At 41.3% G+C, this 26,396-nt stretch overlaps 1 protein-coding gene across 1 annotated transcript in view; it reads right to left on the bottom strand.

Moving 5' to 3' along the window:
• PCP2 (Purkinje cell protein 2) overlaps nucleotides 1-16,036 on the bottom strand; it is a 32,612-nt gene extending 16,576 nt beyond the window's left edge. Inside the window, exons 1-3 of the mRNA XM_089533309.1 lie at nucleotides 15,703-16,036; nucleotides 7,254-7,377; nucleotides 5,731-5,894 (exon numbers count right to left, since the gene is read on the bottom strand). Coding sequence (XP_089389435.1) covers nucleotides 5,731-5,894; nucleotides 7,254-7,377; nucleotides 15,703-15,861 — 447 coding nt within the window. The 5' untranslated portion in view covers nucleotides 15,862-16,036. The remainder of the gene's footprint in view (nucleotides 1-5,730; nucleotides 5,895-7,253; nucleotides 7,378-15,702) is intronic.
• Between the last annotated feature and the right edge of the window lie 10,360 nt (nucleotides 16,037-26,396).

The raw sequence follows: 26,396 nt of genomic DNA, 5'->3' as shown, positions 1-26,396 counted from the left end.
TTTGCATACAGTTTGTCCATAAATGTGTTCATCCTCTGTAGGCATTATCAGTGATGGCCCTTGCTTTTTTCTTTGGATATGTATCATATCCACCTAGTTACTACCTGATGTACTGATACGAGCCCTTTTTAGCTATCAAGTAGCGTTATGAAATATTCATAAATATCTTGTGCAATTTCTGTGAAGAATACAATGAAAAGTCAATGTGACTATAAAGTACTCCAAGGCTAGGAAGGGCTGGAAGATGTGTGTGTAATGAAATGGCTTTGGTAGGAATGCTGAGCTTGGATGTTAACAATGACAAATTTAAATCCATTCGTAGCTATGACGTTTCCTCGTCTCCTTTTGAGAAGGCACACTCTCCCACTTCTCTCATAGGTTGATGAGTTTGCAGTATGTTTTTGTAAACCACTGGGAGAATACAAAGGTAACAAAACTGACAGTTGGGACAGGAGTCTCAGCAGATAAGGAACCCAGCTCAGAAGACAAGGGTGAAGCAAGATAGCAAACTAGGGAATAATCTGGCAAACTGAAAACGACAAGTTGAAGAGGGAAGGGACCAAGGTTAGAGAAGTGCAGAGGCTAAATAAAAGCCTCTTACATGGCCTTGTGACAGGATGAGCTTGTTTGTTGGCAGAAGGGGATAGGCAAAAGGGAATTTAGGAAGCAGGGGAAGTTTGGGCCTGATACTGAAAATGGTAATGGGTTGGAAAGTTCACAAACTAATTTCAACTGGCCACCTAGAATTGGCTGCGGGTATCTCTTCTCATCTTGGTATATGTTCTTCTTTTTGCCTTGCACACCCAGTATTGTTTTGCCCATAGTCTGTGGAAATGTACCATTTCGTTGTGTGCCTCTTTGTTCTAGCTCCAGTGAGTGAAGTATTAAAAACAGTTCATATGAAGCTATATGAAAACCACTTTTCTAGTATCATGCTGTTTCACTTTAACCTTGGTCGCATCTAATGTAGTTCATTCAGCTGGGCTTTGATTCCTGCTGTTGTAATTTATTCCATGGATATACTGAAATAGCACTGGGAATACAGAAATTAAAGTAATTATAAACTAGAAAGTGTTCAGGTGCCAGAATGCTTTTTGACTTGTCTGTCTTAAAATACATTTTGAGTTTATTTGAACTCTCATTCTGAGCTGTGATCATCTGCCCCCGCTGAGAAGGTGGTAAGTACCCCAAACCAAAATGGGTTTTATGCCTTTCTTATAACTACAGCATACTAAATGCACTTTTTATATTTCAATGTGTGCATAACCAGGAACTTCTTCCCCCAGGTAATGGCATCCTTTGTTGTACTTCCCCACAGTCCTGTGGAAGTCTATAGGAAAGAAGCAGACATCACTATAAAAACTCATGTTGTGTGAGAATGCAAATCTTGACTGTGTAGAGGGTAGGCATCCTGTGTCTCTCTAATGATGGATTGCAACTTGCATGATGACTCATATTGACTGGGTTGGATAGGGCTGATCGGACTTGCAGCCCAACCCATGCCCTTGGCTTAGAGCACATAAATACCGCACCAGGGATTGGTTGATGGGGTGGATGGACTTGCAGTGAAGTGTTGGAGGACAGAGCAACAGAGCAGCCTTGCAGCCATAACCAAGCATGATGTCCTTGGTTGTGTGGTGGTGGTGGCTGCACCATTGCTCCTGTTGAAGTAAGATTCAGCTGTTACACTGGTTGATTTCCCTATAACAGTGTTCAATAATGTGTGCATTTTATCTTTTGCATTCCCAGATGGCTGGGTTTCAGTTCTGATTCCCTGTCAGCTACGGTGGTTTATTTCTTATTCAGAAAGGAAGCCCTGTGTGCACTGCATGTGTGTTACATTTATTGAGGAGAGTATGAACCAAATGGGCCCTCATGAATTATGGTCTCAAAGCATGGCTTTCTTTTCTGTACAATGTACAACAATATACTGTTTGCTCGTGCCAAGATTTCCAAGAGTGTCTGAATTGTTGTTAACCACTCCATGAAGTGTTGGTATGATCTAGCAGGTGAAGTTATTATGTCACCTTTTCCCTCTGTGTGTGTTTGCCTTTGGCAATCCCTTTCCCCCAAAGTAACACGATACCATGCTACTAGCAATAGCTATTCCTTGTAGCAGCAGTAGTGTACCATCACTGCCCCCAGTCTGCTGTTAAGGGTCATTTGCTAAGGCAACCAGCAAGGACTAAAACATCTGAGCCTTTATTGGAATGGTAGGGCATATACAGAGATTGGGTGGAGCAGGTACTGCAGAGAGGGGGTGCTATTGGGTGAATGGCAGAGTGCTGTGCTTGGTGGCATCAGGTCCATGTCTGTCTGCTGCCTTCCCTGACCAAGGTTGGGGAGGTACTCATTTCTGCAAAGAAGAACACACAAACGATGGTGGTAGTGCAGCAAAGGTGAGAGCATTTTTCCTCCCCTTGGAGCTGCCCTACTAGACATGGAAACGCACGCATGCACACATGTACAGATGTAACACAACACACAAGACTCAATTCAAGCTATGGTTAGGTGTTACTCCCATATCCATTTTGCAATTCCCACTATGGGCTGTGAATACCTAGTGCTGCTGCAGAGAAGTGAAACCATCAGTTATAGCCTGTGACTGGGACAGGGTTGCTTGCCCAAAAGAATTTACCAGCAACGTTTTGCTTTTGTTAAAAGTGCACATTCTCTTGTAGAAGTGTGAAAGGGGAAAAGTAGGAAGAATAGAAGATTGAAGTTTGGGGGGGAAGTTTTTTTTTTTTAAGATGTCCGCATTGTAGTAAGGTAGTTAAGGCATAGATGTTCGATACGTGATAGTGTATGTGAACTTGTATTTGTATATTTGTAGTTTATTAATAAAAATTTAAAAAAAAAAGTGCACATTCTCAGTTGTATGGGTTACCCTTATCAGTGTGCCTTATACTCATTTTTGGAAAACCTAAAGAACTATAATGAATCAATCCATTATTTGTAACTGTATGCTATATATGTTAAGATATATGGTAGTATTTGACAAATGTTTCAGTTCAGCTCATCTTGCTTTTAAATTGATGTTACCTGCTAGGTTCTAAGCCTAGCACCACCCATCTGTTATCCAGGTGAGCAGGCAGAGATACAGGGAGAAGCTAGGTGCTGTCACTCGGAAAGCACTAATACTGAGGCTGGGACATTAGGAGAGGAATATTATAAAAGATCTCTGGTCCTTCCTTAAACTCCAAATGGAAAGTTAGAAATCTTCTCTTCCTATATCAACTTGGGGGGATGAAGCAAGTGGGTGCGTGAGGAAGCACAAATCCAGTGAGCAGTCAAGGAGATTCTTCTGTGAGAGCGTGTTGAATCTAGCCATGAAGACTCCATGTCCCTCAGCTACTCATTTGGTCCTGGAACTCTCCCTGTCGTGCAGAATTCATGTGACGCTAGTACTTCCAATGCACAATCAGGGAACCTCTGGCCCTCCAGGTATTGTGGCATTCAGGTCCCCTCAGCCTCACTCAGCATGGCTAATGTAAGGCATTGTGGGCATGATAATCGAAAGTATCTTGAGAGCCAAAAGTTTCCTGCCATTATGATAGGGAAACATGCTAGAAAAGGGGCTGGGGGAAATGTTACCTGAGTACTGTTTATGGAATCTGGGCCCACCCTTCAACAGCAGTAAGGTTGCCTCCCAGCCTAACTCTTGTGTTTGATGGACATCAAAGGAACAAGGTAGGAGAATGGTTGGAAATGCCCTACCACTTTCTGTCCTCTATGTTGTATGTTCAGCAGCTAATCTGTTCCCCTTCTTTGTATAATTTCCCACTTTCATTCCTCTTTTACTGTCCCTAAAAGGTGCTCCTAGATTTTTAAGGGCTTCATGTAGTTGTTCCATGCTCTGTCTGTCACCCATGCATGTGAAAGCTTTGTAGACAATTCCCACCTGAAGAAGCCTCTTGTGGACATGACACAATCACAACACAAAGCCTTGGGTTGATCCACTCAGAAAACACAGGAAAGAAACAGAAAGTTAAATTGTTGAATCATGAGGAGTACATTAGAAGACCTCTCTGATCAGGGGAAAGTTAGTGACAGTCTGTCAAAGAGACCAACAGGTGAAGTTAATAATTGTCATCAGGAGGAGGATAAAGGGACTACAGTAAATGAGGCATTTTATTTATATATGTGGGAGAACTATAAGGCAGACGTGCTCTGCTCTGTCTGATGTATGCTTGTGACTGAAAAAGCCCAGTTCATTCTTCTATATTTAAAGAAGATGTTGATTGTGTATTTTGCCAGAAAGGATTGGAAAATATAGATGAGATAGTGGAGGAGATGATCTAAAACATTTAAAGAGCAGGAACACTCCTTAGCTGTAATACATATCATGAATGGTTGAGATTGTTGTTTGCTGTTTGCTGTTTTTAGCATAATTCTTGCAGGCAAACAGAAGCACACACACTCTGAGTGAAAAGAGGCTACTGTGTGTGTGAAGATTTCTTTCACCCATAGATGATTATAAAGCACTTTTGAGCATGTCTCTTGTTTGTGTCGTGCCTGAAGCTATCAAAGTGGGAGACAATGCAGAAGAAAGTACATCTCAATCAAGGCAGTTTTTACATTAGGAGCTTACAAAAGATGATTTAAGTACACATGTGAAAACAAACCATTGTTGTTAGCTGCAAAATAGGATTTTAGCATCAGTAAAATACAGGGGTGGTTTGGTGTTCTTATTAGATTAGATAATCAGTGCTGACTTCAAAAAGGTATGCTATTGTAGGAAAGAAAGGCACGAAGGCCATGGGTCTTGACAGGCAGTTAAGTAGTTATTTGACACATAAATGAGGAGAGGAATCTCTGAATCATATTTCATAGTTTGTAGCAAGCATTACCTAACGTAATTCATGAAAGGTAGAATTATCCTCGTTAAAAGTCAAAGTGACTATTGTGCTTTTGGCATGGGAGGCTAAAATTCAGATCTAGCACGGCCATGTCCTGTTTTGTCTTAATATCAGTGTTTGTCTTCCCAATGTGCCACTGCACCAGTTCTCATGTGGTGCCTAGGCATGGAAAGGACGCAGCACTGCTCTCTGGTGGTGGCAGGGTGAGGGATTCTTTTAGACACAAGTCCGGATGGCTGCTGCGCAGGTGAAATGACTGTTTCTCTGGCGAAAGGCAATGCTCTTTTTCAGGGTATTGAAAGCATCATACCCCATGAAATTCATGCACATCTTGCTATTCGCTCTGGGGAAGATGTTTTGCAGGTTTTTGTAATACTTGTAAAATACTTTGTTGGTTGTGCCAGTGTTGGTAGGGAGTGTTTATATGGCTTGTGGGGTTTATTTATACCTTTTCCTTTAAATGCCACTTTAAAAATGTGAGTGTGATTTTCACATTTTCTTAATATTTTTAAAAACCATTTTATATGTTTTTATTAATTTATGTAAGCCTCCTTGAGGGCTTTATAGAGGAAAAGTAGTGCAAGCATTTTAAAATAAATAAAACCGAAGGGACAGTATTATAGTGCCTGTGCATTTCATAACCTAATGTCTATTTTCCAGTGTTTGAGGGTGTGGGAAGAGGCTATGACATAACCTGGTTGTATGGCTTATTAGCCAAGCTCCCCTTGAGTTAGAAAAACTTGGGGATTTGGGAATTCCAGATTCTCCCAGAATCTGGCTGCATTTCTGGACGTTCTATTCAAAAGAGGTAACTTCAAAACTCTGAAGTATTACAATGTCACCCCCACCACCTCTTTCTACCTGCCCTCACCTTTGTGGCTCCAGAGTCTGATTTGTTGCTGGCATTACGTTCAGTGTTTTGGAATCCTGGGAGGTAGTTAAAGCTGACACGTTGATCATCCATCCGCCGGCTTTGTGTTTGTGCCAGCATTTCCATAAGGTTGTCCATCTCTGGTGGTGGGCTGGGGCTATCCTCTGTATAAAACAAGCAAACAAACAGAACTGGCCCTTAGAAAAAGAGAGTATGGAGGAAGGAACTGGCAAGGTCACCTCTAAATATTCCTTGCTTAAGAAAACCCTAAGAAATTCATGGGGTTGGCATAAATTGACAGATGACTTGAAGGCATATATGGACACAAGAACACAACCCTTCTTATTCAGATATCATACACTTATGCAATAAACTTAGACTTTGCTAACAGTCTCTTTGGTGTCACTGAGAAGTCAGTATTAAATGATTTCACAGAATAGTATAAGGTCTTCACACAGAGAGCATCCTGTTCTTTGCCTAACATTGCTCTGTGAAATAATTTTTTCCTCAAGTAAGAAGTTGGTTTTGTCAGAGGCCCCCAAAAAGCCTCACAGACTGCATCCCTCTCCATTGTCATAGCTGTATACACCTTCCACTTTAAAGATATACAGATGTTGTTCTACACACACAAAAGGCTACCCATCTGGTTAAAATGATGTGTCATCAGAATGTTCTAAAGTGTCATTTAATGGGATTATCTCCATCAATGCACTAGTCCTCCCCTTTCTTCTAGAAATAATAATTCTATTCCCTTGTTAGAGCAAGTGGAATGTACTAAAAATTATCCCAAGACTTCTCAAACCTTTGGAGAAGTAACCTCCCAGTTCAGTCTATGTTCCAACTCCGTATACAAAAGGAGTGTGTTCACAATAAAACAAGATTTAGAATCTGAACAGATATCACATAAGTTCCTCATATCTTTGCTTCTACATTTTTACCATCCCTTTCTAGATGAACGTAGAGTCTCTGTGCTCAGCTGGAATAGGGTCCTTTTATTATTTTCCTGTCATGATGACACTTCTTTATGATGCTGACACTTTTATATGACAGCCTGTTGATTCCACCTACCACAACCATTTGCTCGGTGAATTGTGATCAACATGGAGTCACCTAGATGTAGCTCTTTGCTTTGGCATATTTTTCATCTACTTCAGCATCTTTCTATTACATTTGTCTAGTTGGTGCTTGAAACAAACTCCGCTGACAAAGTCATGATTGTGCTATAGAAAAGGAAAATGGGCTAACATGAAAAGGTTTCTGTGGGCTATTGGACTTGTACGTAAGATTCTGTACAGGCTTTGGAAGACATTATGGCCAGCAAGAAAAACTCCCATAAAGTACTTGTTTCCTAACATGAGTCGGGCAGCTTTCTTGGACCTTCAAAGACTGGAATTTTCTATAATCTGGGGTTTAAGTAAAATCAAGATCTTTGCTCACTCTCTTACAAAAATGTATTCCTCAAAGATGATGTTCATGGACCTTTCCCCCTTACACACCCCTTCACCCAATCATGTTGAACTTACTCTTCTCAGGATCTGACCCACTCTTGCTGTGCACAATCTGAATGTTGCAGCGTTGCTCATCCATGCGTCCTCCTTGTACATGCGTCAGCAGATTAAAGAATCCTTCTTGTTCTGGGGAGCCTGACTGCAACACAAAAACAATGAATGAGCTAGGCCTGACACCTTCTTCTCAGAGACCTTACCACTCTAGGTATGCTTCATCAGCAATTTCACAAAGAAATCTCTGTGAGTCTCTATGTTCTGGCAAGCAACTTGGCAAAACACTGGGAAAAAATAATCTCTGGCGCATTACAGACCGTCCGTTTGGGGTGGCCTGTAACCGGCCCTTTCCCCGCCGGATTGGGGCTTCAGCTGCCACAACGGCAGCCTCCGAGGCCCCAATCCACTGCTTCTCAGGCAAAAGGCTGCTTCCCCGCGGCCTGGAAAGGGGTGTCCTCGGGGCTTCAAGCCTCGAGGACACCCGATGGCGGCAGGGAGGAGGAGAAAGGGGCTGCGTTGCTGGCGCAGCCATGTAAAGGCTGTGCCCAGTGACGCAAACCCCAGAAGGAGCTCTGTTTTGGAGCTCCTTCTCGTGCCGTGGAAAGGGTGCTCTAGGCGCCCTCGCGCGACGTGACGACATCACAACCATGGCGCCTCGTTTGGAGGCGGCGCGGTGGTGACGTTGTAATGGCTGCCCCCGTGTGGAACGGGCGCCGCCATTTTGTACGGACTGGGTCCGTACTAGGGTTAGGGGCGTCAAGAAGTGACGCCCCTTTCTAACCCTAGTACGGACCCAGTCCGTATTTTTATGCCTGTTTGTAACGGGCCTCAATAAACTTTTCCTCCCTCTTGGTAGAAGAAGAATTACAAATACTAGCCTAAATTGAATTGTTAGTCTCAATTATATCTTTATGAATTTGGAAACTTACATTGACTCAACAGGGCTATTTTAGTTGGGACTAATTTGTATACTAAAAGGATCTTGTAGTATATGCTTGTAGACCAGTGTAGCATAGTGGTGTGACTCTGGACTATGACTCTGGAGACTAGGGTTTGATTTTCCACTTGGACATGTAAACCCACTGGGTGACCTTGGACAGGTCACATGCTCTCAGCCTCAAAGGATCAATAGCAAACCCCCTCTGAACAAATCTTGCCAAGAAAACATCATAATAGGTTCAGCTTAGGGTTGCTATAATTCGAGAACGACTTGAAGGCACACAACAACATATCTTTCAGTTGAACTGGGAGAAAGAAACATATTTGAGGGTAGCTGTGTTGGCCATGCAGCAAAATGAAACAAAATCAAAAACCCACAAAGAGAGATTCATTTATGGGACCAATTAAAAAGCACAAAATACACCATGCAAGCTTTCAAAGCTTCACTGGCATCTTCTTCAGGCAAAGATGTTAAAAACCATACTGGAGAAATAGAAGATTGAAGGGTGATATAGGGGATTTAATGTAGATGGATTAGTTGAGATTATTGTATGATTGTAAATTTGTATATCAACATGAATGCTTATTGTAATTTTAATTGTTTAATAAACTTTTCTTTAAAAAACATACTGGAGAAGAAAAGTGACGATGTCAGTCTCAGACCTACTATTTGTCTCAGATGTTACTTCTGTTCTCAGTTAAGATGGTCTAGACTAGGATATCAATGTAGGCAGAGGCCACTTCCCTTTTTCTGAGGAAGGGGCCCTTAACAGCTATATGCTGCACTCTTTTTCTTAATGATTTTTTTAAAAAATGTTTTTAATTCAACTGCATTTTAGGACTGTAATTTATTTAATTGTGTTTGAATGATGAACTGTAAATATGCTGATGTGAACAATTTTAATAGATATTATTGCAAACCATCTTGGGTCAGGTTTTGGAAAAAGGGTGGGACATAAATCAAATGAATAAAAATAAATTCATTCCTTCTAATAAGTCATCCACAAGAGGTGCATCTCTGTGTTGGAGCTTTGCTTTTGACTAAGGGCTTCTTGTAGCCAGCTGTAGAAGTTTCAGACCAGCTGATTGCTTTAGGCTTACAAAAAGGTTACCTTCTGAGCTTAAAATCTATGCAAGAACTGGAAGGGAGGCTAAATGATAAAGGGAATATTTGTTGGAAGTGTTTTCACACAATGAAGCCTGAAATTCAGATCCAGATAATTCAAATCACAAAATAATGTGCTCCTGAAAAATAGGGTTGCCGTATCCACTCCCTCTTATCAAGACAGCTAATATGCATATTAAGCAAATTATTATAATATACATTTATTTTCTACCATTGTGTTTCAACCCCAGTACCAGCACCAAGTTAAAAGCTGGTGTAAAGAGAGGCAGACTTCCAAGCAGCTCCAGAGAGGCTGTTTGGAAGCGTTCCACCATGCTGCCTAGTCCTAGGCTCAAGCCACCAACACATTAATCACACAACACAAAGCTATCTCTGCTTGCCCCCTTTCCTTTCCCACCTTCTGGGCCTGTCAGGAGAAGCAAGGAGGAAATGGAAAAGTAAGGTAGCAATCCTACTAGCAACTAGAGCCTGCAGGGCAGGATGAGATCCTGCCAGTGCCAGTTTATTGCATGGCTTCCTGCTTTGTTGCCACTGTCGCATTTTAACCTATCAGCCTGCAATGAAGTAGAAGTCTGGGATTTACTGCTTTACCTGGCCCAGACAGCCGGGACATTTTTTAGTTCCTTTGGGTTTTCCAGGACAAATGATAACCTTACAAAAAGCAGGATCTACACAAGCCATTAGGTTGCATAAAGTAACCAGCTCAGACAGCAGAAGCAGCCATTTGTTCCTTTTGAATGCCTCAGCTGTTTTTGTTTGGTTGGTTGTTTTACTGTTGGGGGATAAAATGGTGTAGGGCTACACAACTTGTCCCGAGCCTCATAAATGAGTATGCTACCTTGGATGTGGTTCACCATGTGGTAAAGGTGCCCCAATGCTCTGAGTATATCATGCTTGGCGTAGATTTTCTGTAAACTTCATGGAATAATGGTGTATATTTTACATTATCTCATGAATGAACACTGCAGACATAGATTAGAGATGATGACATCAAAGGGCCAGCACAAGGCATTTACAGAAAGACCAGCGAATGGCACCCCACGACCATATTCACACAATTTCCACCTAAACCAAATAATTTTGATGCATGTGGCAGAAAATCTCACAAGTATCTCTTCCCATTCCTGGCAGTAAAAACATAACATACATTAAGGAGATGACAATTTTCTGCTTTTTTCATGCTACCCTAAAGCTAATGCCCAAGGCAGCCATCTCTCACTAATGGTAAGGTCAGCTCTGCTGACAAGTACATTGTAAGGTGGAGATATATGTAAAAACCATTGTTGGTTCCAGACTTAAATGCAATCTTTCATATCTAGAACAACCTTGATGATTCTGTCTGTTCCTCAGCCTGTTCTCTACTTCATTCTCCTCCTTTAACTATCTTGACTCTGGACATCCTATCTTTGGGTTTTGTTTTGTTTTTGGTCTTCTGAGAAAGAATGAGAGGGAAAAGAGAGATCCAAAATGCTTTTCTTAGAAAACCTAATTTGCAATCTTGCTAGCATTTCTGCAATGTTTATGTATATTCCATGTCATCACATCAACTCAGCCAATTGATTGTCAAAGGCTTTACTACCCCAAGCATAATATAGTATGTATTTACTGTTGCACACGCAGTTTGAGTACATCAAAGCAAAATGAACAAAATTCATTTGGACAGACATATAACTTCCTACAAAAAATAAGATCAACCCCCCCCCCCGCCAACCACCTCAAAATAACAACTTGGGTCTGATATGAAATGTTTGCTGTTACTCTGTAAACCTAATAATTTTAGTCTGTCATTTAATAGTCATGGCATTGTTTCTATCAACATGTCTACATTACAAGTCATGAATCTGCACTCCTCTCCCATTTTCTAGGATTGGTAACAACTTACCTATATCTTCCTGATGGCTATCTGCAAAGAATTTTTCACAAATCTTTTCTTTTTTTCTTTTTGTACTGGTTCAAAATTCATTGCCTTTTGACTCTCCCATTGGGAGAGCCTTTTTATATTTCTCCATCTCCACATTGTGGAGATTTTTTTTTGTATTGTTCACTTATACACACAGGAATTAAGTATTTCTATACAAGCTTTTCGAGATTGCCCACAACTGCTTTTCATAAATCATTTTCACAAATACTGAATATTTCTTAATACCTGTATAATATTTTCTAACTCTCCACTTTAAAGTAGTTAGGATTCCCTCCCCACTCACTCTTTTAAGCCTTGGAGGAAAAGCACAGGATTCAGGAAAGCACTATACTTGTGTGTCTTTATCTTCATATTAGCAAAAGCTCCTTTACATTTCCTGCACTCAAGAAACAGACATTAACACCATATTTTTTCCTGGTTCACCACAATAATTCAGCTCTCTGACTCCACTGTACACTGCAAAAATATTACAGTATTTACCAGTTCATAGTAGAATCTGCCAAGAGATTATCCAGGCAAACATAAGCCAATAGATAAGATTCAAAGTCAGAGGGCACTAGATCAGCCGATTGCTCCAAGAGGTACCTCTGATTTGTCAGCATTAGGAGGGGGGATGTTTGTTTTGGTGACTAAACAGAATGGCAAAATAGCTTGCATATATGTCCATCTGATTTTAATCACTAGAATTTATTTTTTAAAATGTGCTTACATAAGCAATCAAGTTGCTTTTCTTACTCCAGAACAATCATGTTGTTCTGGATATTGCCATTTAACTTTAAGAACTGTTGCAGTCTGCATTCTCCTCAAATTGTTTCTCCACCTTTTCTCACTTTTGGTTTTTCTCTAATAGACAAAATGGGAAGGGACTCTGTCTTGTTTTGTTGATTCTAGGTATGTAAGTGATATCAGGAGCCTTTTTAGTTGGAGAGCAAGTTAAGTATCATTTAAATACATACATAGAATAAGAATTATGCTTAATCTGAAGCTCAAACATTCTGGGTCCTTTCCAGTCCTTTTACATGCTTTGTGAATTCCCACATTCAATTTGAGAAGAGTGTGAACAGAAAGCTGAGTAGAAGGAGAAACAAGGAGTGTATTTGGAACAATAAAGGGCAGTGTCTGGGAAAACATAATAAATAATAATAATAATAAAATTTTTATTTATATGCCGCCCTTCCTACGATCAGAATCTCAGATATTATAGAACAAGATCATATTCTATAAAAATGGAGGGAGGGAGAGGGTTGTACAAGAGAGGAGAGGAGTGGGAATCAGAACATGGCAATGAAATTACGATGGAGCCTCAAGGAAGCTGCCCTCACTGCATCAGTTTTTTGCTTCCCCATGCTCTGTATTACAGATTGAGTCTCCCTTATCCAGAATCAAAATATCTGAAATATTCCAAAATCTAAAATTGCTCACACGGGTGGAGAAGATAGCAACAATGTACACAAAGTTTGTTTCATGCACAAAATTATTAAAAAATATTGTGTATAAAATTACCTTCAGGCTAATTCATAAATTATTCAGGCAAAACATAAATTAATTTCATGTTTAGACTTGAGTCTCATTTCCAAGATATCTCATTATGTATATGTAAATATTCCAAAATAAAAAATATATATCCAAAATTCAAAGCACGTCTAGCCCCAAGCATTTAAGATAAGGGAAACTCAACCTGTATTTACACTGATTGGCAGACGTTCTCCAAGGTTTTAGACAGAAGCTTTTCCAACAGCATATTGGGCCCAGTTCCAGGGGAGCTGAGAGCCAGCATAACATTGTGGTTTGAGTGTTGCACTATGACTTTGTAGTCCAAGGTTCAGTTTCCAGCTAAGCCAGGAAACTTACTGGGTGACGTTAGGCAAGTCACATGCTCTCAGCCTCAGAGGAAGGCAATGGTAAACCCCCTCTGAAGAAATCTTGCCAAGAAAACACCGTGATAGGGTTGTCATAAGCCAGAAATAACACGGAGGCACACAACAACAACGACAACAACTTTTAAGCTTGTTAATTTAAAAGTATATTGTGGCAACAGCCTCACTAACAGCTAAGTTCAGAGCCATGCTCCCATCTTAAATAGAAAAAAGAAATGTAAATGTAAATTTTAGGGCTGGGAATCATATAGCATAGCACAGCTGAATTTAAGATCATCTCATTGGAATTTAAAACATCCCTATTGGAAACCAGTAGCCAAAAACTGGCCCAATTAAGCTTATGCAGAAAGGACTGAGGCTTGTCTAGAGGAAGTGATAGAACTTGCATTGGGAGGGTGGAATGGAGGAATGTCCCTCAGCACTGGAGGGAAGCCAGAAAGCGTTAGGAATTAAGGCATTAATCTCCTCTAGGCAAGGCTAACAGTCAGTGTGGTCTGGTCACCCTGCTGCAGGCAAGGAAAAAGCAGTGACAAGGAGATCAAACCTAATAGAAGGAAGCTTTTGGATGCAGATAGCTGAACTTATTTATTTGCGAAATTACACACTATAGTGGCATGCATGACCATCCCTTTCATTAGGCTGAGCGAGACAACTGTCTCAGGCAACAGATGCTAGGGGGTGGCTGTGGCAGCTTTTGGCTGTTCCTCTTTCTTGGAAAAAACAACAACTGTATGTGCCATGTTGCCTCTCCTTCACTGCCTAAGCTGGCTCACTGCCCTGGGGATGTGTGAAGGACTCTATTCTACTGCCAGTGTTGATATAAGTTTTGACTGCCTGCCCAAGCAGTCAGTTTCTGTCAATGGAACAGAAGGAAGCACCATCTTTTCCTCTGCCTCATTCACTAAAATGTCTTGGGGATGCTTTGATGGGATCCAGATTAATAGGTCTGTCCATGCTTGTGCAGCTTTCATCATTAGATGACCATTGAGGTACCCCAGTCTGGGCTCACTTCTTTAAATAGCCTACCATATTTTTTTTAAAAAAATGCTCTCAATAAAAACTGCTTATTTAGTTTCTCTTTTCATCCAGCTTATTAATTTCCTAACTCTAAAACAATCAAGAGAGGATGGCCAGATGTGGAAAAGGGTATTAACAAATCCCAGAGGAACACCAAAACAGAATTAATATTATTTTTTAATCTCCGCTTTTATTCTTGGGTAATTTTTGACATTGTTAAAATCAGTGCATCAAGCCATCAAAGCGATGTCACTGAAAAATGAGCACTAAATGGCACAAATGTACTAGGGTTTCCAGAGTAAAAACTAGAGATGGCTGTTGGATCTTTGTTATTGTGCAGAACAGGAATTTTCAGTGGCTCTTGGTCCTTACCTAGTACTGGGAGTAGCAACACCTGCTGAAATTCCCTCTTCTTTTGTTGTGTGCCTTCAAGCACACAGTTTATGGCGACCCTATCACAGGGTTTTCTTGGCAAGATTTGTTCAGAGATTTGCTGTTGCCTTCACCTGAGGCTGAGAAAATGTTACTTGCCCAAGGCCACCCAGTTGGTTTATATGGCCAAACAGGGATTCAAACCCTGTTCTCAGAGTCCAACACTTAAACCACTACACCATGCTGGCTCTCTACTCAATCCTTAAAGGTGCAGGAGCCCTCTCCAGTTTTCAGCTACTCTTATTACTGACCAATAGATGCTGCTAATGTATTCATAGATGCAGCATACTGAAAATAGCCCACAGGATAGTACTGGAGCCAGCTAAGAATTCCTATGGGAAAGTCAGCCAAAGACATTTTGTTCTCAGAGCTGGGATAGTAAACGTGCCCATCTGAAATTTTTACATTCCAGCTGTAAAAATCAAGCTTCATAGTATCCCAAAGCTAATCAAGTTACTTTGGTTCCTGAAGCATAAAACCTTAGAAACATCTCTCAGAGAGAGAGCAAAAATATAATAATCATAAACATCTATTGATTTGTACCCCTTTCAGAACAACCCAAATCTGCTAGCTGTAGGCATCTAACTGACTCTGTCCAGTGGTGAGATGAGCCTATGCTGTGGGATGAATGGAGAGGAAAGGCAGAACATAAAACAAAATTAAATAAAGGGCTTGGAAGGTGATAAGGGAGCACTAAATTAAAGGTATAGAAGAGAGCTGGCAGAATAGGACCCATCAGAGTGAGTGATGTGATTTCTTTTCAATGGGTATCAAACAATCCTCCATATCAACTGTCCCCACAAACTTCCAGTCTTTTGAATTCTACCTCCCAACCAACCCAATACAAGAAACAAGTATCTATCTGGTATTAACCCCTACCATTACATGACTGAAGGGCCATGTGTAGGTGTGCCTTTCTATCAGTTTTGGGATCATGAGGAATATAAATAATATTCTCTTAGTCAGATGGATTTTCTTATCCTGCCTGTAATCTATACTTTCCTTACTTTGCTGGATATGTGGATAAGGCCCAACCTTGGTGGCTACTGAAGATGCCAGTTTCAAGCCATGCAATGGTGGAAGCTTTGGATGCATTGACAATGGAAGCCCTCCACTCATGCTCCCTCACAACTTGCCCCCACCCTGAACCAGCCTTACCCCACTTGATGGATTGGAAGCTGGTGCTGATGCATCTGGTACTGCTTCTGGAGCTGCCGCTGGCGGAGCTTCTTCTGGAACTGGAGCTGGAGTGGATGCAGGCTCTGATTCTGGCTCCTTTTTTTCCTCCTCTTCAGCTTTGCCTTCCACCGTTGTCATTGCGAGATCCCCTTTTGGTACTCACACTGCTCAGAATGGTTCCCTTCACCTTGTCCCAGTGACAAAACTGTTTATACCCCTAGGTTAAACAGTGGGTTGCACAGGACTTTTCTCAGCACTATGCACTTTGCACGCCCTCTGACCACTACGACAGCCCTGATGCTGCTCTTAGTGATTTATACAGACTCGCTACGACATTAAGCATGCACCCCTCCCTTCCCCGGCTCAGTGCCACCCCTCCCCCGCATGGCATCTCCACACAGGGATCAAAATCCATATTTTAATAAACACAGGCGTCCAATCTGCTCTGTCCATTGGATCCCCGTAATCTGCATAAAGATTATCCGGGATAATTGTATCAGAACAGCCAACACACACTTCATTAGGAGCATGTGTGCATGTATGCATATGTGTGCCTACCATTTAGCACGTATGTGTGTTTGTGTGTGCATGTACATGGGTGATACTACAAGGGAAGTGAAGAAAGTACCCATCCCCCCTTTGCATGGCTGTAGATCAGGGATGTTGTCCAGATATTGTTGGATTGCAATTCCCAGTACAGTCAATGGCAAGGGATTCTAGGAGCTGCATTCCAACAACATCTATAGCAACATACTTTGCCCACCCCAGCTGTATGTACAGCACAGCCAATGGCAAGGGATGCTAGGAGCTGCACTCCCAACAACATCTACAGGGACATATTTGGCTCACCCCAGCTCTATGTCGATGTTCTTTGGATCTGACCTCTTCCAAATGTCTAAAAGAATTGTATAGCCCTTGTTTCCTTGCTCTGATCCAGCAATGGTCAAATTTCCCATGGGTTCAAAAGATCACCAGCTTCCACTGGAAGGTGGATATTACACTGTTCACAACATACTACCTAGAGGTGTGGAAGCTTTGCTCTTCCAGATATTTGTGATATCAGCTCCCACAACCCTTTGCCAAAGACCAGGATGGCTAAGGCCTGACATTAAGGAACCTCTCGAAGGCCAAAGATGCCCTACTTCTACAGTGTACGCCCTTCAAAAATTGACTTAGTTGCTGGCTCAGGTCTGGCTTTCACCGCTTGGTCAGAAACTGGAAAGTCTGACTCAAGAGATGCTTCTCAGCCCTTGCCTGGCTGCCACCAAGTTTGGACTTAATCAAGAATATACTGCTACCTATACTATACTATATACAATACATCAGATTGCCACCTTTCCTAGAGGTTGTTGTTGTTTGTTGTTGTGTGCCTTCAAATCATTTCAAATTTATGGTGTCTCTAAGGCCCTAACCTATCATGGGTTTTTTGGTGGGGGGGGGGGGAGATCTGTTTGGAGGAGATTAGCCATTGCTTTTCATTGAGGCTGAGAGTGCATGACTTGCCCAAGAGGGTTTCAAGACTGAGCAAGGAATTGAAACTGGTCTCCAGAGTCACAGTACAACACTCAAACCATTATGCCACGCTGGTATAGAACCACAATTGGTCTTTATAGTAAGATGTTCTTAGCATAATAACAACAGAAGAAATTAACTGTCCTGGTCTACCTCAGAATTACCAGTTAGTCAAACTGACAGTTATGGGGCTCTTAAAATCAACATGGGTTAAGCAGGTGTGGTCATCCAGATATTGCAAAACTGCAATTCCCATCATTGTTTACCCTTGACTATGTTGGCTCCAGTATGTTTTAATCCAGCCCTGTCCAGGCATGTTGGATTTCAACTCCCCAGAAGCCCTATCAGCACAATCAAATGGCAAGAGGTTATGGCACCTGTAGTGTAAAACATCTGAAGGGTCAAAGGAACCTCCCTACTTGCTGTCTTCTCCAGTCCTTTTCTGTAACTTGGGACAAGCAGTTATGGCCCTCCCAGTGTTTGAACTGCTACTATGTAGCCAACATAGGCAGTGGTAAGAGATCATAGGAGAGAAAGTCCACCAGCTTCTAGAGGCCCTGCTGTAAACAGTCCACTGCTAGCAAGTTTCTTTTCCTTCACAGAGCTTCCTCAACTAATAATGCCCATTTCCTCCCACAAGCACTTTAAATACACATTTAAAAAAAATCTTTTCAGTTTTGATTCATGCACAATAAAGGATTCCCCAAATTTAAAATCAAAAATTTAGACTCACCATGTCTCACAATAAGCATCAAGAGCATAGGACAGGTATGTTCTAGGTTTTATTGGAGGGATGGGACATCTTTGTCCCTTTAGATGTATTATTCCACACCACCCATAACCCACATAATTGTTCATGCTGACTGGAGTTTTTAGCAGGTGAAGTCAAAAACATCTGGAGCACCAAATATCCCCCACTCCACTGACAGCTGTAAATTTTAGTATTATAAAAAAAATTCTAGAGAATCTTTATGGTGCAGCAACTAATACTGGAAGATAGTGAGCAGGCATTGCAGTAGTTGTGAGAAAAGGTACATATTACTAGTTGAAAACATGTATAAAGGTGTAGAAAGTTGTTAACAGCCAATTATTTATAGCAGAGGTGAGCAACAGTTAGTGGGCAATTGTAACTCCTATGTTCCTTCTCAACTGGCTATACTGGCTACAGTTGATAGGAATTGTCATTCAAGCATGTGGTGGCCCATGGTGGTCTATCCAATTTCCAGGGGGAAAAATTGGAAAAGAGAAAGGGAAGGTAGATTGGGAGGCAGGCTTAGACCACCAAGCTTAAGACTTCCGTTGCCACAGCATCAGGAAAGACTGTTGAGTGTCAAAGGTTGGCCTTGCCCATCTGTTGCTGTTGGCAGGCTATTAAGTCCAACAGGTGGCATGTGAATCTTTGGGGGCATAGGAGATGCCAGGGATTACTGCAGCTTTTCAAGCTCAACTGTGGCACTAACCCTTGGTCCTAGATTAATGCTGAGCCATATTGCTACAGGAGGCAATGTGCCCAATGGATCTTGGCAGCATGCTCCAGGGTAACATATACATGATTTGTAAGGGGAGCAGGGGAGAAAGTCTGAAACTAATGACAAACACTTATCGTAGGGAAAACAGGGGTAGACTACAGTGAGACAGGCTAACAGGATGGAAGGGAACTGGAAACTCCAGGCGTGTCATGCTACTCACTCACTGTATGAGGCATCTTGGCAGTCCTGATACTGGAGTAGCGAGTGCTAGAATCGTAATCACCAAGAAAAGTGCTAGGCAGGGCCTGGTACTGGTGACCAGGCATGGAGAAGGCTTGGAATGAGCAAAGAAACAAACTTCGTGGGCACTTAACACTTCCTAGACTCTTCTTCTTCACCTAAGAAAATAAGACCAAAAGAAGAATCAGGCAGTTGGATGAGAGCACAGGAGAATCTAGTCCTGCATTCTGTGCACATAATGGCCAACTGGTCACACAAGAGGAAGCCCACAACAGCACCCTTCCTCTTGTTTTGCACACCCACTGGTACTGAGAGGCCTCTATGCCTCTGATGCTAGATGTGATGCATTGACATCCTGACTGATAGCCATTAGTAACCCTAACATCCAGGAATTTATCCAATCCCTTTTTAAAGGCATCCAAGTGGTAAGCTATCATAACATTCTGTAAAAGTGCATTTCAGTTTAAATTTGCACCCATTGGCATCCTATTAGTTAATGAAGATGAAACTGAAGAGACAAATACTGAATATGCAATGGAATCCACAAGGAAAAAAGGGGGGCGATACCTTTCAGATATATATAAAAAAGCAAAAAATGATGTCAGCATTCTATCACAACTTCAAATTTTGGTAATAATGATAATAATAATACTCCATTGAAAAAAAGAAGCAGAGTCGATTTTAACACTAAAATCTTTCATCGCTAGAGGAGTAAATGAAAAACTTGATCTCCTCCCACTTTTGTAAAGTCACTCTGTATATTTTTTCAAGCCGGCTTGCATGATATGCCCTTGAAGGCTATCTCCCTTCCCCTCTCTCCCTCCCTCCCTCCCTTTCTTCTTGACCATCTGTAAAATTTAAAAAACACAAACAACCCTGAAGCCTGGTTCTCTAGTTTTTTTGTTGGTTCAGCAAATGGAATGATATTTTCAGATCCAGAAATTTCTGCTGCTGATTTCATATACTGGTATGTATAATCTTGAAGCAATATACAAAAACATTATATAGTGTTTTCCTTTTGATTTTTAATTTTCAATTTCAATTTCTATGTTTCTATATAGCCCCTGAAGAAGGCCATTTACATACTTCTTGTTGTGTGCCTTCAAATCATTTCTGACTTAGGGCAACCCTAAGGCAACCTTGTCATGGGGTTTACTTGGCAAGATTTGTTCAGAGGAGGTTTGCCATTGTCTTCTCCTGAGGCTGAGAGCACGTGACTTGCCCAAAGTCATCCAGTGGGTTTCTTTTTTTAAATTGTCTTAAAAACATTTATAACATATATCAATGCACTGTTCGTTATACACATACTTTACACAGTTGCATATTTCTCCTACATCTCTGCTTCTCCAGACTTCTTTAACATTTATTTTGCTCACTTTTCTCAACTTCTGCTTTTTATTGTTGTTTGTAATCTCCACCAGTATTATAACTGTGAATCACAGTATTTCAAAATTTACGTTATGTCTTCCCATCTTTTCTTACAAAAATCTATGATAAGGAACTATTCTTCTTCTACCTTACTCATATCTTTGTTATTTATTCTCACAGTTCATTTATCAAGATCATATATATCAGTCAAGCTTAATAGCCATTCATCTATTAATAGTACCTCTTTTTGTTTCCAGTATCTCACTAGAACAATTCTAGGTGAGTAGTCATGTTCAAATAATAGAGTTCTGGCCTCATCTGAACATTTATTTGTAATATTTGTAATATTTGTAATAATATATGGCTTGCAGCTTTTCCTGAAAAATGCTGGTTGACATTTTCTACACTTTTTCAGAATTTAAGCTTCAAAGGATCAGCTGTAGATTGAATATATCTATATATCCTGCCCAATTCTCTCTCTCTCACACTCACTCAGTCTCTCTCTCTCTCTCTCTCTCTCTCACACACACACATACACACACACAGAGCTGTATCTTTGCTTGTCCCTTCAGCAAATGTTTCTCCTCATCACCCTCACACTACTTTCCCTCATCCATCTGGGTTCCCTCATATAATCCTCCATGGCTGCCTTGTCATAGGTGGCCAGGAAAGGCCTTCACAAAGCTGTTGTTGTCTGTTTGTTGATAAGGCTCTGGAGCAACCATATTGTCAGAAAACCGGAATATTTCTTAAATCCTTGACTAGTCTTTTGTATGAAAAGCCACCTACCTGGACAGACATCCTCCCACACAGGAGATGATATGGTCTTGCAGAGATGCCCTGTGGTCACGTGTACTGAGAGACAATCAGAATAGGATATTGTAAGCAGAAGGACAACTTCTCAACAAAAGCACTGCCATAATATTTATTTTCCCACTTTCCCATGACATCCTCTCTTTGCCAGATTATGCCTCAGAGCAGGAACCCAATAGACTAGGATAGCCTGTGTCTTACCTTCAAAGCTACCAGGTCTAGTTCTTCCTTTTGTTTTTGACATGTAAAGAATTTTTCCAGATCACTATAGTCTTGCACTTCTTATTGATGTCATACTTCAGAATTCTGCAGGTACTGCTATTCTATCTTATTTTTGAAATATGTGTTGGGAGCCTAGGTCTGGCTGCTTTTCTCCACTAGATCTGTAAAAACACCTTTATCAGCCCCAGCCACACAAGATGGTCCTTGAGGGTTCTGTTCCATATTCCTTCATGTCATAAAGTCAGAACATTCGAATCCATATTCCTTCATGTCATAAAGTCAGAACATTTGAAGGTAGATGTAGATACACATTTCTCTGAGGCAACCAGGACATATAAAAGGAGAAAGAGGATATACAGTGGAGGGGAACCTATCCTCAACATGTATTTGGGGAAGGTTCTACAGATGAATTTTATTTCACAGTCATCATAGGCTTTCCACACTTGTGCTGCCATGATTCCTTGACTGTGGCCCAGAAATGTTGTGTACAACCATCCTTTCCCAGTGTAATGCAGATTCATTGTTGACAGAATCTTGGTTTTTCCCCAGCTCACTTGTTGGGAAGGATGCATTCTTATTTCCAGATTCAGAGCAAGTGGTCTATTCTTGCCTTCCTCATTTGAGACTTGGTGTAATCAGCTCTATTTCTTTGAAGGTGGTCATGAGGATGCAGAGAATGTAAACACATCAGTGGAGGCTGGCTTTATGCTTATTTATAGTAACCCCATTTGTGGGGATGGATGTTTTTAGAAGCATTATGGAAAATTACTCCTCCATTTTAAGCCATTTTTCTTTCTTACTTGCAGGTGGGTTTTAAAGAAAGGAAATAAAACACAATGGAAAAGTGTAACAAGCAACTAGATAGATCAATAAAGTATAATAAGTGGTAATGTGTGGCCCCAGAGATGTGTTTATCTGCGACTCCCATTGTCCTTCACTATTGGTTGGACCTGGTGAGAGTTGAAGTTCAATATCTGGAAGAACCCTGAGTTGTCCCTACCCCTAAACTGATTGGGTAGAAGCAGCAACCATATGGCTGTTGCACGGTATTTCAACCAAAATTCTCCATCCATCTTCAGGAACATAGGAAGCAGCCTAACTTCCACCAGAATTGCAACATCGGCAGGTTGGCAGTTTGAGGTCCAAGTGCCGTGGGACAGAGTGAGCTCCTGTGACTAATCCCAGCTTCTGCCAACCTAGCAGTTCAAAAGCATGTAAAAGTGCAAGCAGATAAATAGGTACCACTTTTGTGGGAAGGTAATAGTCCATGCAGTCATGCTGGCCATCTTTGACAATGCTGGCTCCCTTGGCTTAGTAACAGAGATGATCACCCTCCCCTAGAGTTGGAAACAACTAGACAATCTTGTCAAGGGAAAAATCTTTACCTTTACCTTTGCAACCCTGTGTTGTCTCTCCTGATGAGGGATGGCTCCAGAGTCATTGGAGTTTATCAGACAAGGGGAATTGGAAGTATAATCCGATGGCAATCTGAATGCAATCATTGGGTTTAACGTTATTGCGTGATAACCCATTACACACAAATTTGGGCAATGGGAAGTCAGTCCAAACGCAATCATGTGGTTTCACGTTATTGCGTGATAGACTGCCACATGCAAATTCAGGCAATGGCATGCTATTTTCGGGCAATGGGGAGCCAGTTCGAATGCAATGTGTATTGACATAATTGTGCAAAACTAGCGACTTTAAGTGAATGCGTTTTGGCCCCACTTTCCTTTCATTCGAATTTAAGAGAAATCCCTCCCGTTTGATAAACTCCTTAGGCAGAAAACAACCCTCCCCATCACTTACTACCGGATCCTGTCAATTGGAGAACGAACCAGGTACGCTCAACACAGAAAGCTTCTATCATGAAGCTATGGCCCTTCCATTAAAAAAGACAACCGTTTTGCCACAGCTAGTTTTTCCTTTCCTGTTGATATATTATGTTCATATAGCATACAAAGGCACACCAGAGCTGTTCTTCCTAAATGAAAAACCCAGAATCTCTCATGCCAGCATGTTCTTCTTCCTTACCTGAGATGCTACTCACAACCACTGCCTGTGGGGAAAAAAGATCCTTCTGCTTTCTTTCTCTTTCGGTGCTCTGTTGCACAATCCCCTGTTACTTACACACTATCAGATGAGGAGCTTATGGAGTTCTGTGGCCCCTGGAGCCTTGTTAGCATCAGCAATCACTGCATTTGGCCTTCCTGTGTAAAGCAAGTTTCTATGGTGCCTGACTTCCCTGAGGTGGTGGAGTTAAGAAAGGGAAGGGGATAGATAGATACAGAAAGCTAGGCTTAAATGTGACCATAGTTTCTTTTTTCTATTGTTACTTTTAAAATGGATAAATAAAAAAAAATCATTCTAACTTAAAATAACAATGACTTATTGTATAGCAGATGTGGTTGGACCTCAACTCCCATCATGCCTAATCAATATAGGCAATAGGAAGGGGTTAGGGGAGCTGCAGTCCAACAGCATTGTGAGGGAAGGGACTCATTCTCCAACCCTTCTTTATAAAATTATTGTGAAACAATTGCCACTGCCCACTGTAAAATACTTTGCAAACCAATAATATGATATAAATGTACACAATGACCTTTAAAAATATTAGTGCATGTTTCCCAGTCTTCTCTTTTCATAACTAATTACTTTTTTTTCTTAAAGGAATTGTACTGTAGAAAAGGGCAACATATCTCAAACCCAGATTTTGGGCACTATGAGCAAGGTTTAAAATACCTGGTTGTCTCAAATTAGGCTAACTTCTTAGATGTATCCAAAGGCAGGCTGAGGCTGAAAAAGGCATCCTTCTTAGGGATTCAGGAAAGAGAGTGGAAAGATCTCATAACCAATAGCATCCCTGTTTTTCCACAGCTGGCCCAGAGCAGATGGGTCCAGGAGGCGTTACTGGAGCCAGTCCAGTAATTAGGAAATGAGGTTTAAATTTAAGCAATTGAACAGTTCTAAAGTCACTATCTAAACAGCTTTGGGTAGTGGTTGCTTGCAAGGTTTTAACAGAATTAGGGGCCAGTTGCATAACTGTAAAAGTGGCAAGCGGCCACTCCCCATCCCCACCTTTGGAGGGAATCAGTTGCTTGGGGTGTGGGAGGGGATGAGGATCCTGACAAAACAACAAAACAGCAGCAGAGATTATATAGCCTGACATTGCCTGTTTTCATTGAAGATGGATGCTGGAGTGACAGGAAAACAAGCTGAGCACAACAGGGAGAAATTACAAGTAGCCAATTCCAGAATTAGGTGGATGGGATTGCTGCTTCTTTGCTGCTAGGATCATAGTGGCTTTGCTGCTGGTTTCCCTCCTAGAACATCTCTCCTCCAGAGCTGTGTGCAGTGTATAGCATTTGCAGACACAATGGAGTTTATCAAACGGGAGGAATTTCTCTTAAATTCAAATGAAAAGAAAGTGGGGCCAAAATGCATTCACTTAAAGTCGCTAGTTTTGCGCAATTAGGTGAATACACATTGTGTTCGGACTGACTTCCCATTGCCCGAATTTGTGTGTAGTGGGTTATCACGCAGTAACGTTAAACCCCATGATTGCATTCAGATTGCCATCGGATTATACTTCCAATTCCCCTTGTCTGATAAACTCCATAATAACAAAGCATACTTTGCCGAACAATCTTGCTGTACAGATTACTCAGATTACTGTATGCAGAGAAATATAAGTATGATATGAAAGACAATTTTGGAGTCCTTGTCAAATCCACATAATCATACCATCACAGGTCAGCTGGATCAAGTCAATGCAGCAAAGGTCTGTAGTAGTCCCACTGGGCCTGCACAGAAAGGGCTTATGTACTGTATTTCATGAGCCAGAGACCCTTCAACCCCACCAGCAACATGAAGGCAATGGCAAAGTACTTGCTTGGCTTTTGCTCCTGCACACTTCAGAAAACAAGCACTTAGTTTGTAAGTTTTCCTCTGTGCCTTCCCCTCTGGATCAGAATGAAACTCATCTATGCTCTGGTTATTCTCAAACAAACAACAGTACTAATTCATCACCTCCAGGCACGACCCACCCAAATGGCAGCTGCTATATAGCAATTATCCAAATGGATATTAATTGCAGATGATAATTCCCAAGCAGGGATCAGGGCTAAAAGCTCCACACAGAGCAGATTGGGCTGGGGGTATGCAAGGCAGATATGCAGCAGCAGGACACCATGTAAACATGCCTTCCAAGGCTTACTGAGGTCTCTACCCCCTTAATATCCATCACAACAGGTAGGGAGCAGCCAGCCCAGCTGCAACTAATAGTTAGCTAGCTCATGTATGAAAAGCCTGTCCCCAAGATATAGAGCCCAGCAAGCCTGAAAAAAAAAGAGCAGTTCACACACTGTGCAGTAGCAGCAAAGCCAGCTTAATGATGGTCACACACATTGCTGGATATTAAAGCCAATACCAGCTCACTGCTGCTGTTCTAAGCATGGTTCACAAATATGAAATAGTTTAAACTTACTTTCCAACTTATATTTTCCAACAAATATAATATTGAAAAAGTCAATTTACTCCTTGCAAAATCTCAGAACATTTGCTCTCACATTTTTTTAACCTATTCAGGATGGCCCCATACTTTCATGAAGCAAATACAACTCCTGCATACAGAATAGTATTCTGTTAGTGCAAAAAAAATTAGTGGCGTATAAAGAAGACAGATCTGCACATCTTTATACATATGTAGGTATGGGTTCAGTGCTGTTCACAGATTTGGCTGTGCTGCATCAGCACAACAAGCAGTGGTCTACATGCAGCAATTGGATGAAACACTACTCATCATAGCTGCCACAACTTCATCTTAGAGAGACTCTTTAATTGCAGGTATGACAAAATGCGACTATTAGGTTGCCTCCACATTGGATCGTTTAAGATATAAAGTGAACCTGTGGTTTAGCACATGAGCAAGCGTACTACTCATCTCCTTTCCTCCTCTACCATAGTACAAGGACAGCAGAAGCACATGGTTTGCTCAAACAAGCAGGGCTCAAGCTGTCACTATGATTGTGGGCTATTGATCACTATCCA

This window comes from Sceloporus occidentalis, unplaced genomic scaffold, assembly GCF_023333645.1.
Source record: "Sceloporus occidentalis isolate IW3139 unplaced genomic scaffold, rSceOcc1.0.p SCAF_1, whole genome shotgun sequence".
Taxonomy (NCBI): domain Eukaryota; kingdom Metazoa; phylum Chordata; class Lepidosauria; order Squamata; family Phrynosomatidae; genus Sceloporus; species Sceloporus occidentalis.
This window is presented reverse-complemented; position numbering and strand designations above follow the sequence as displayed.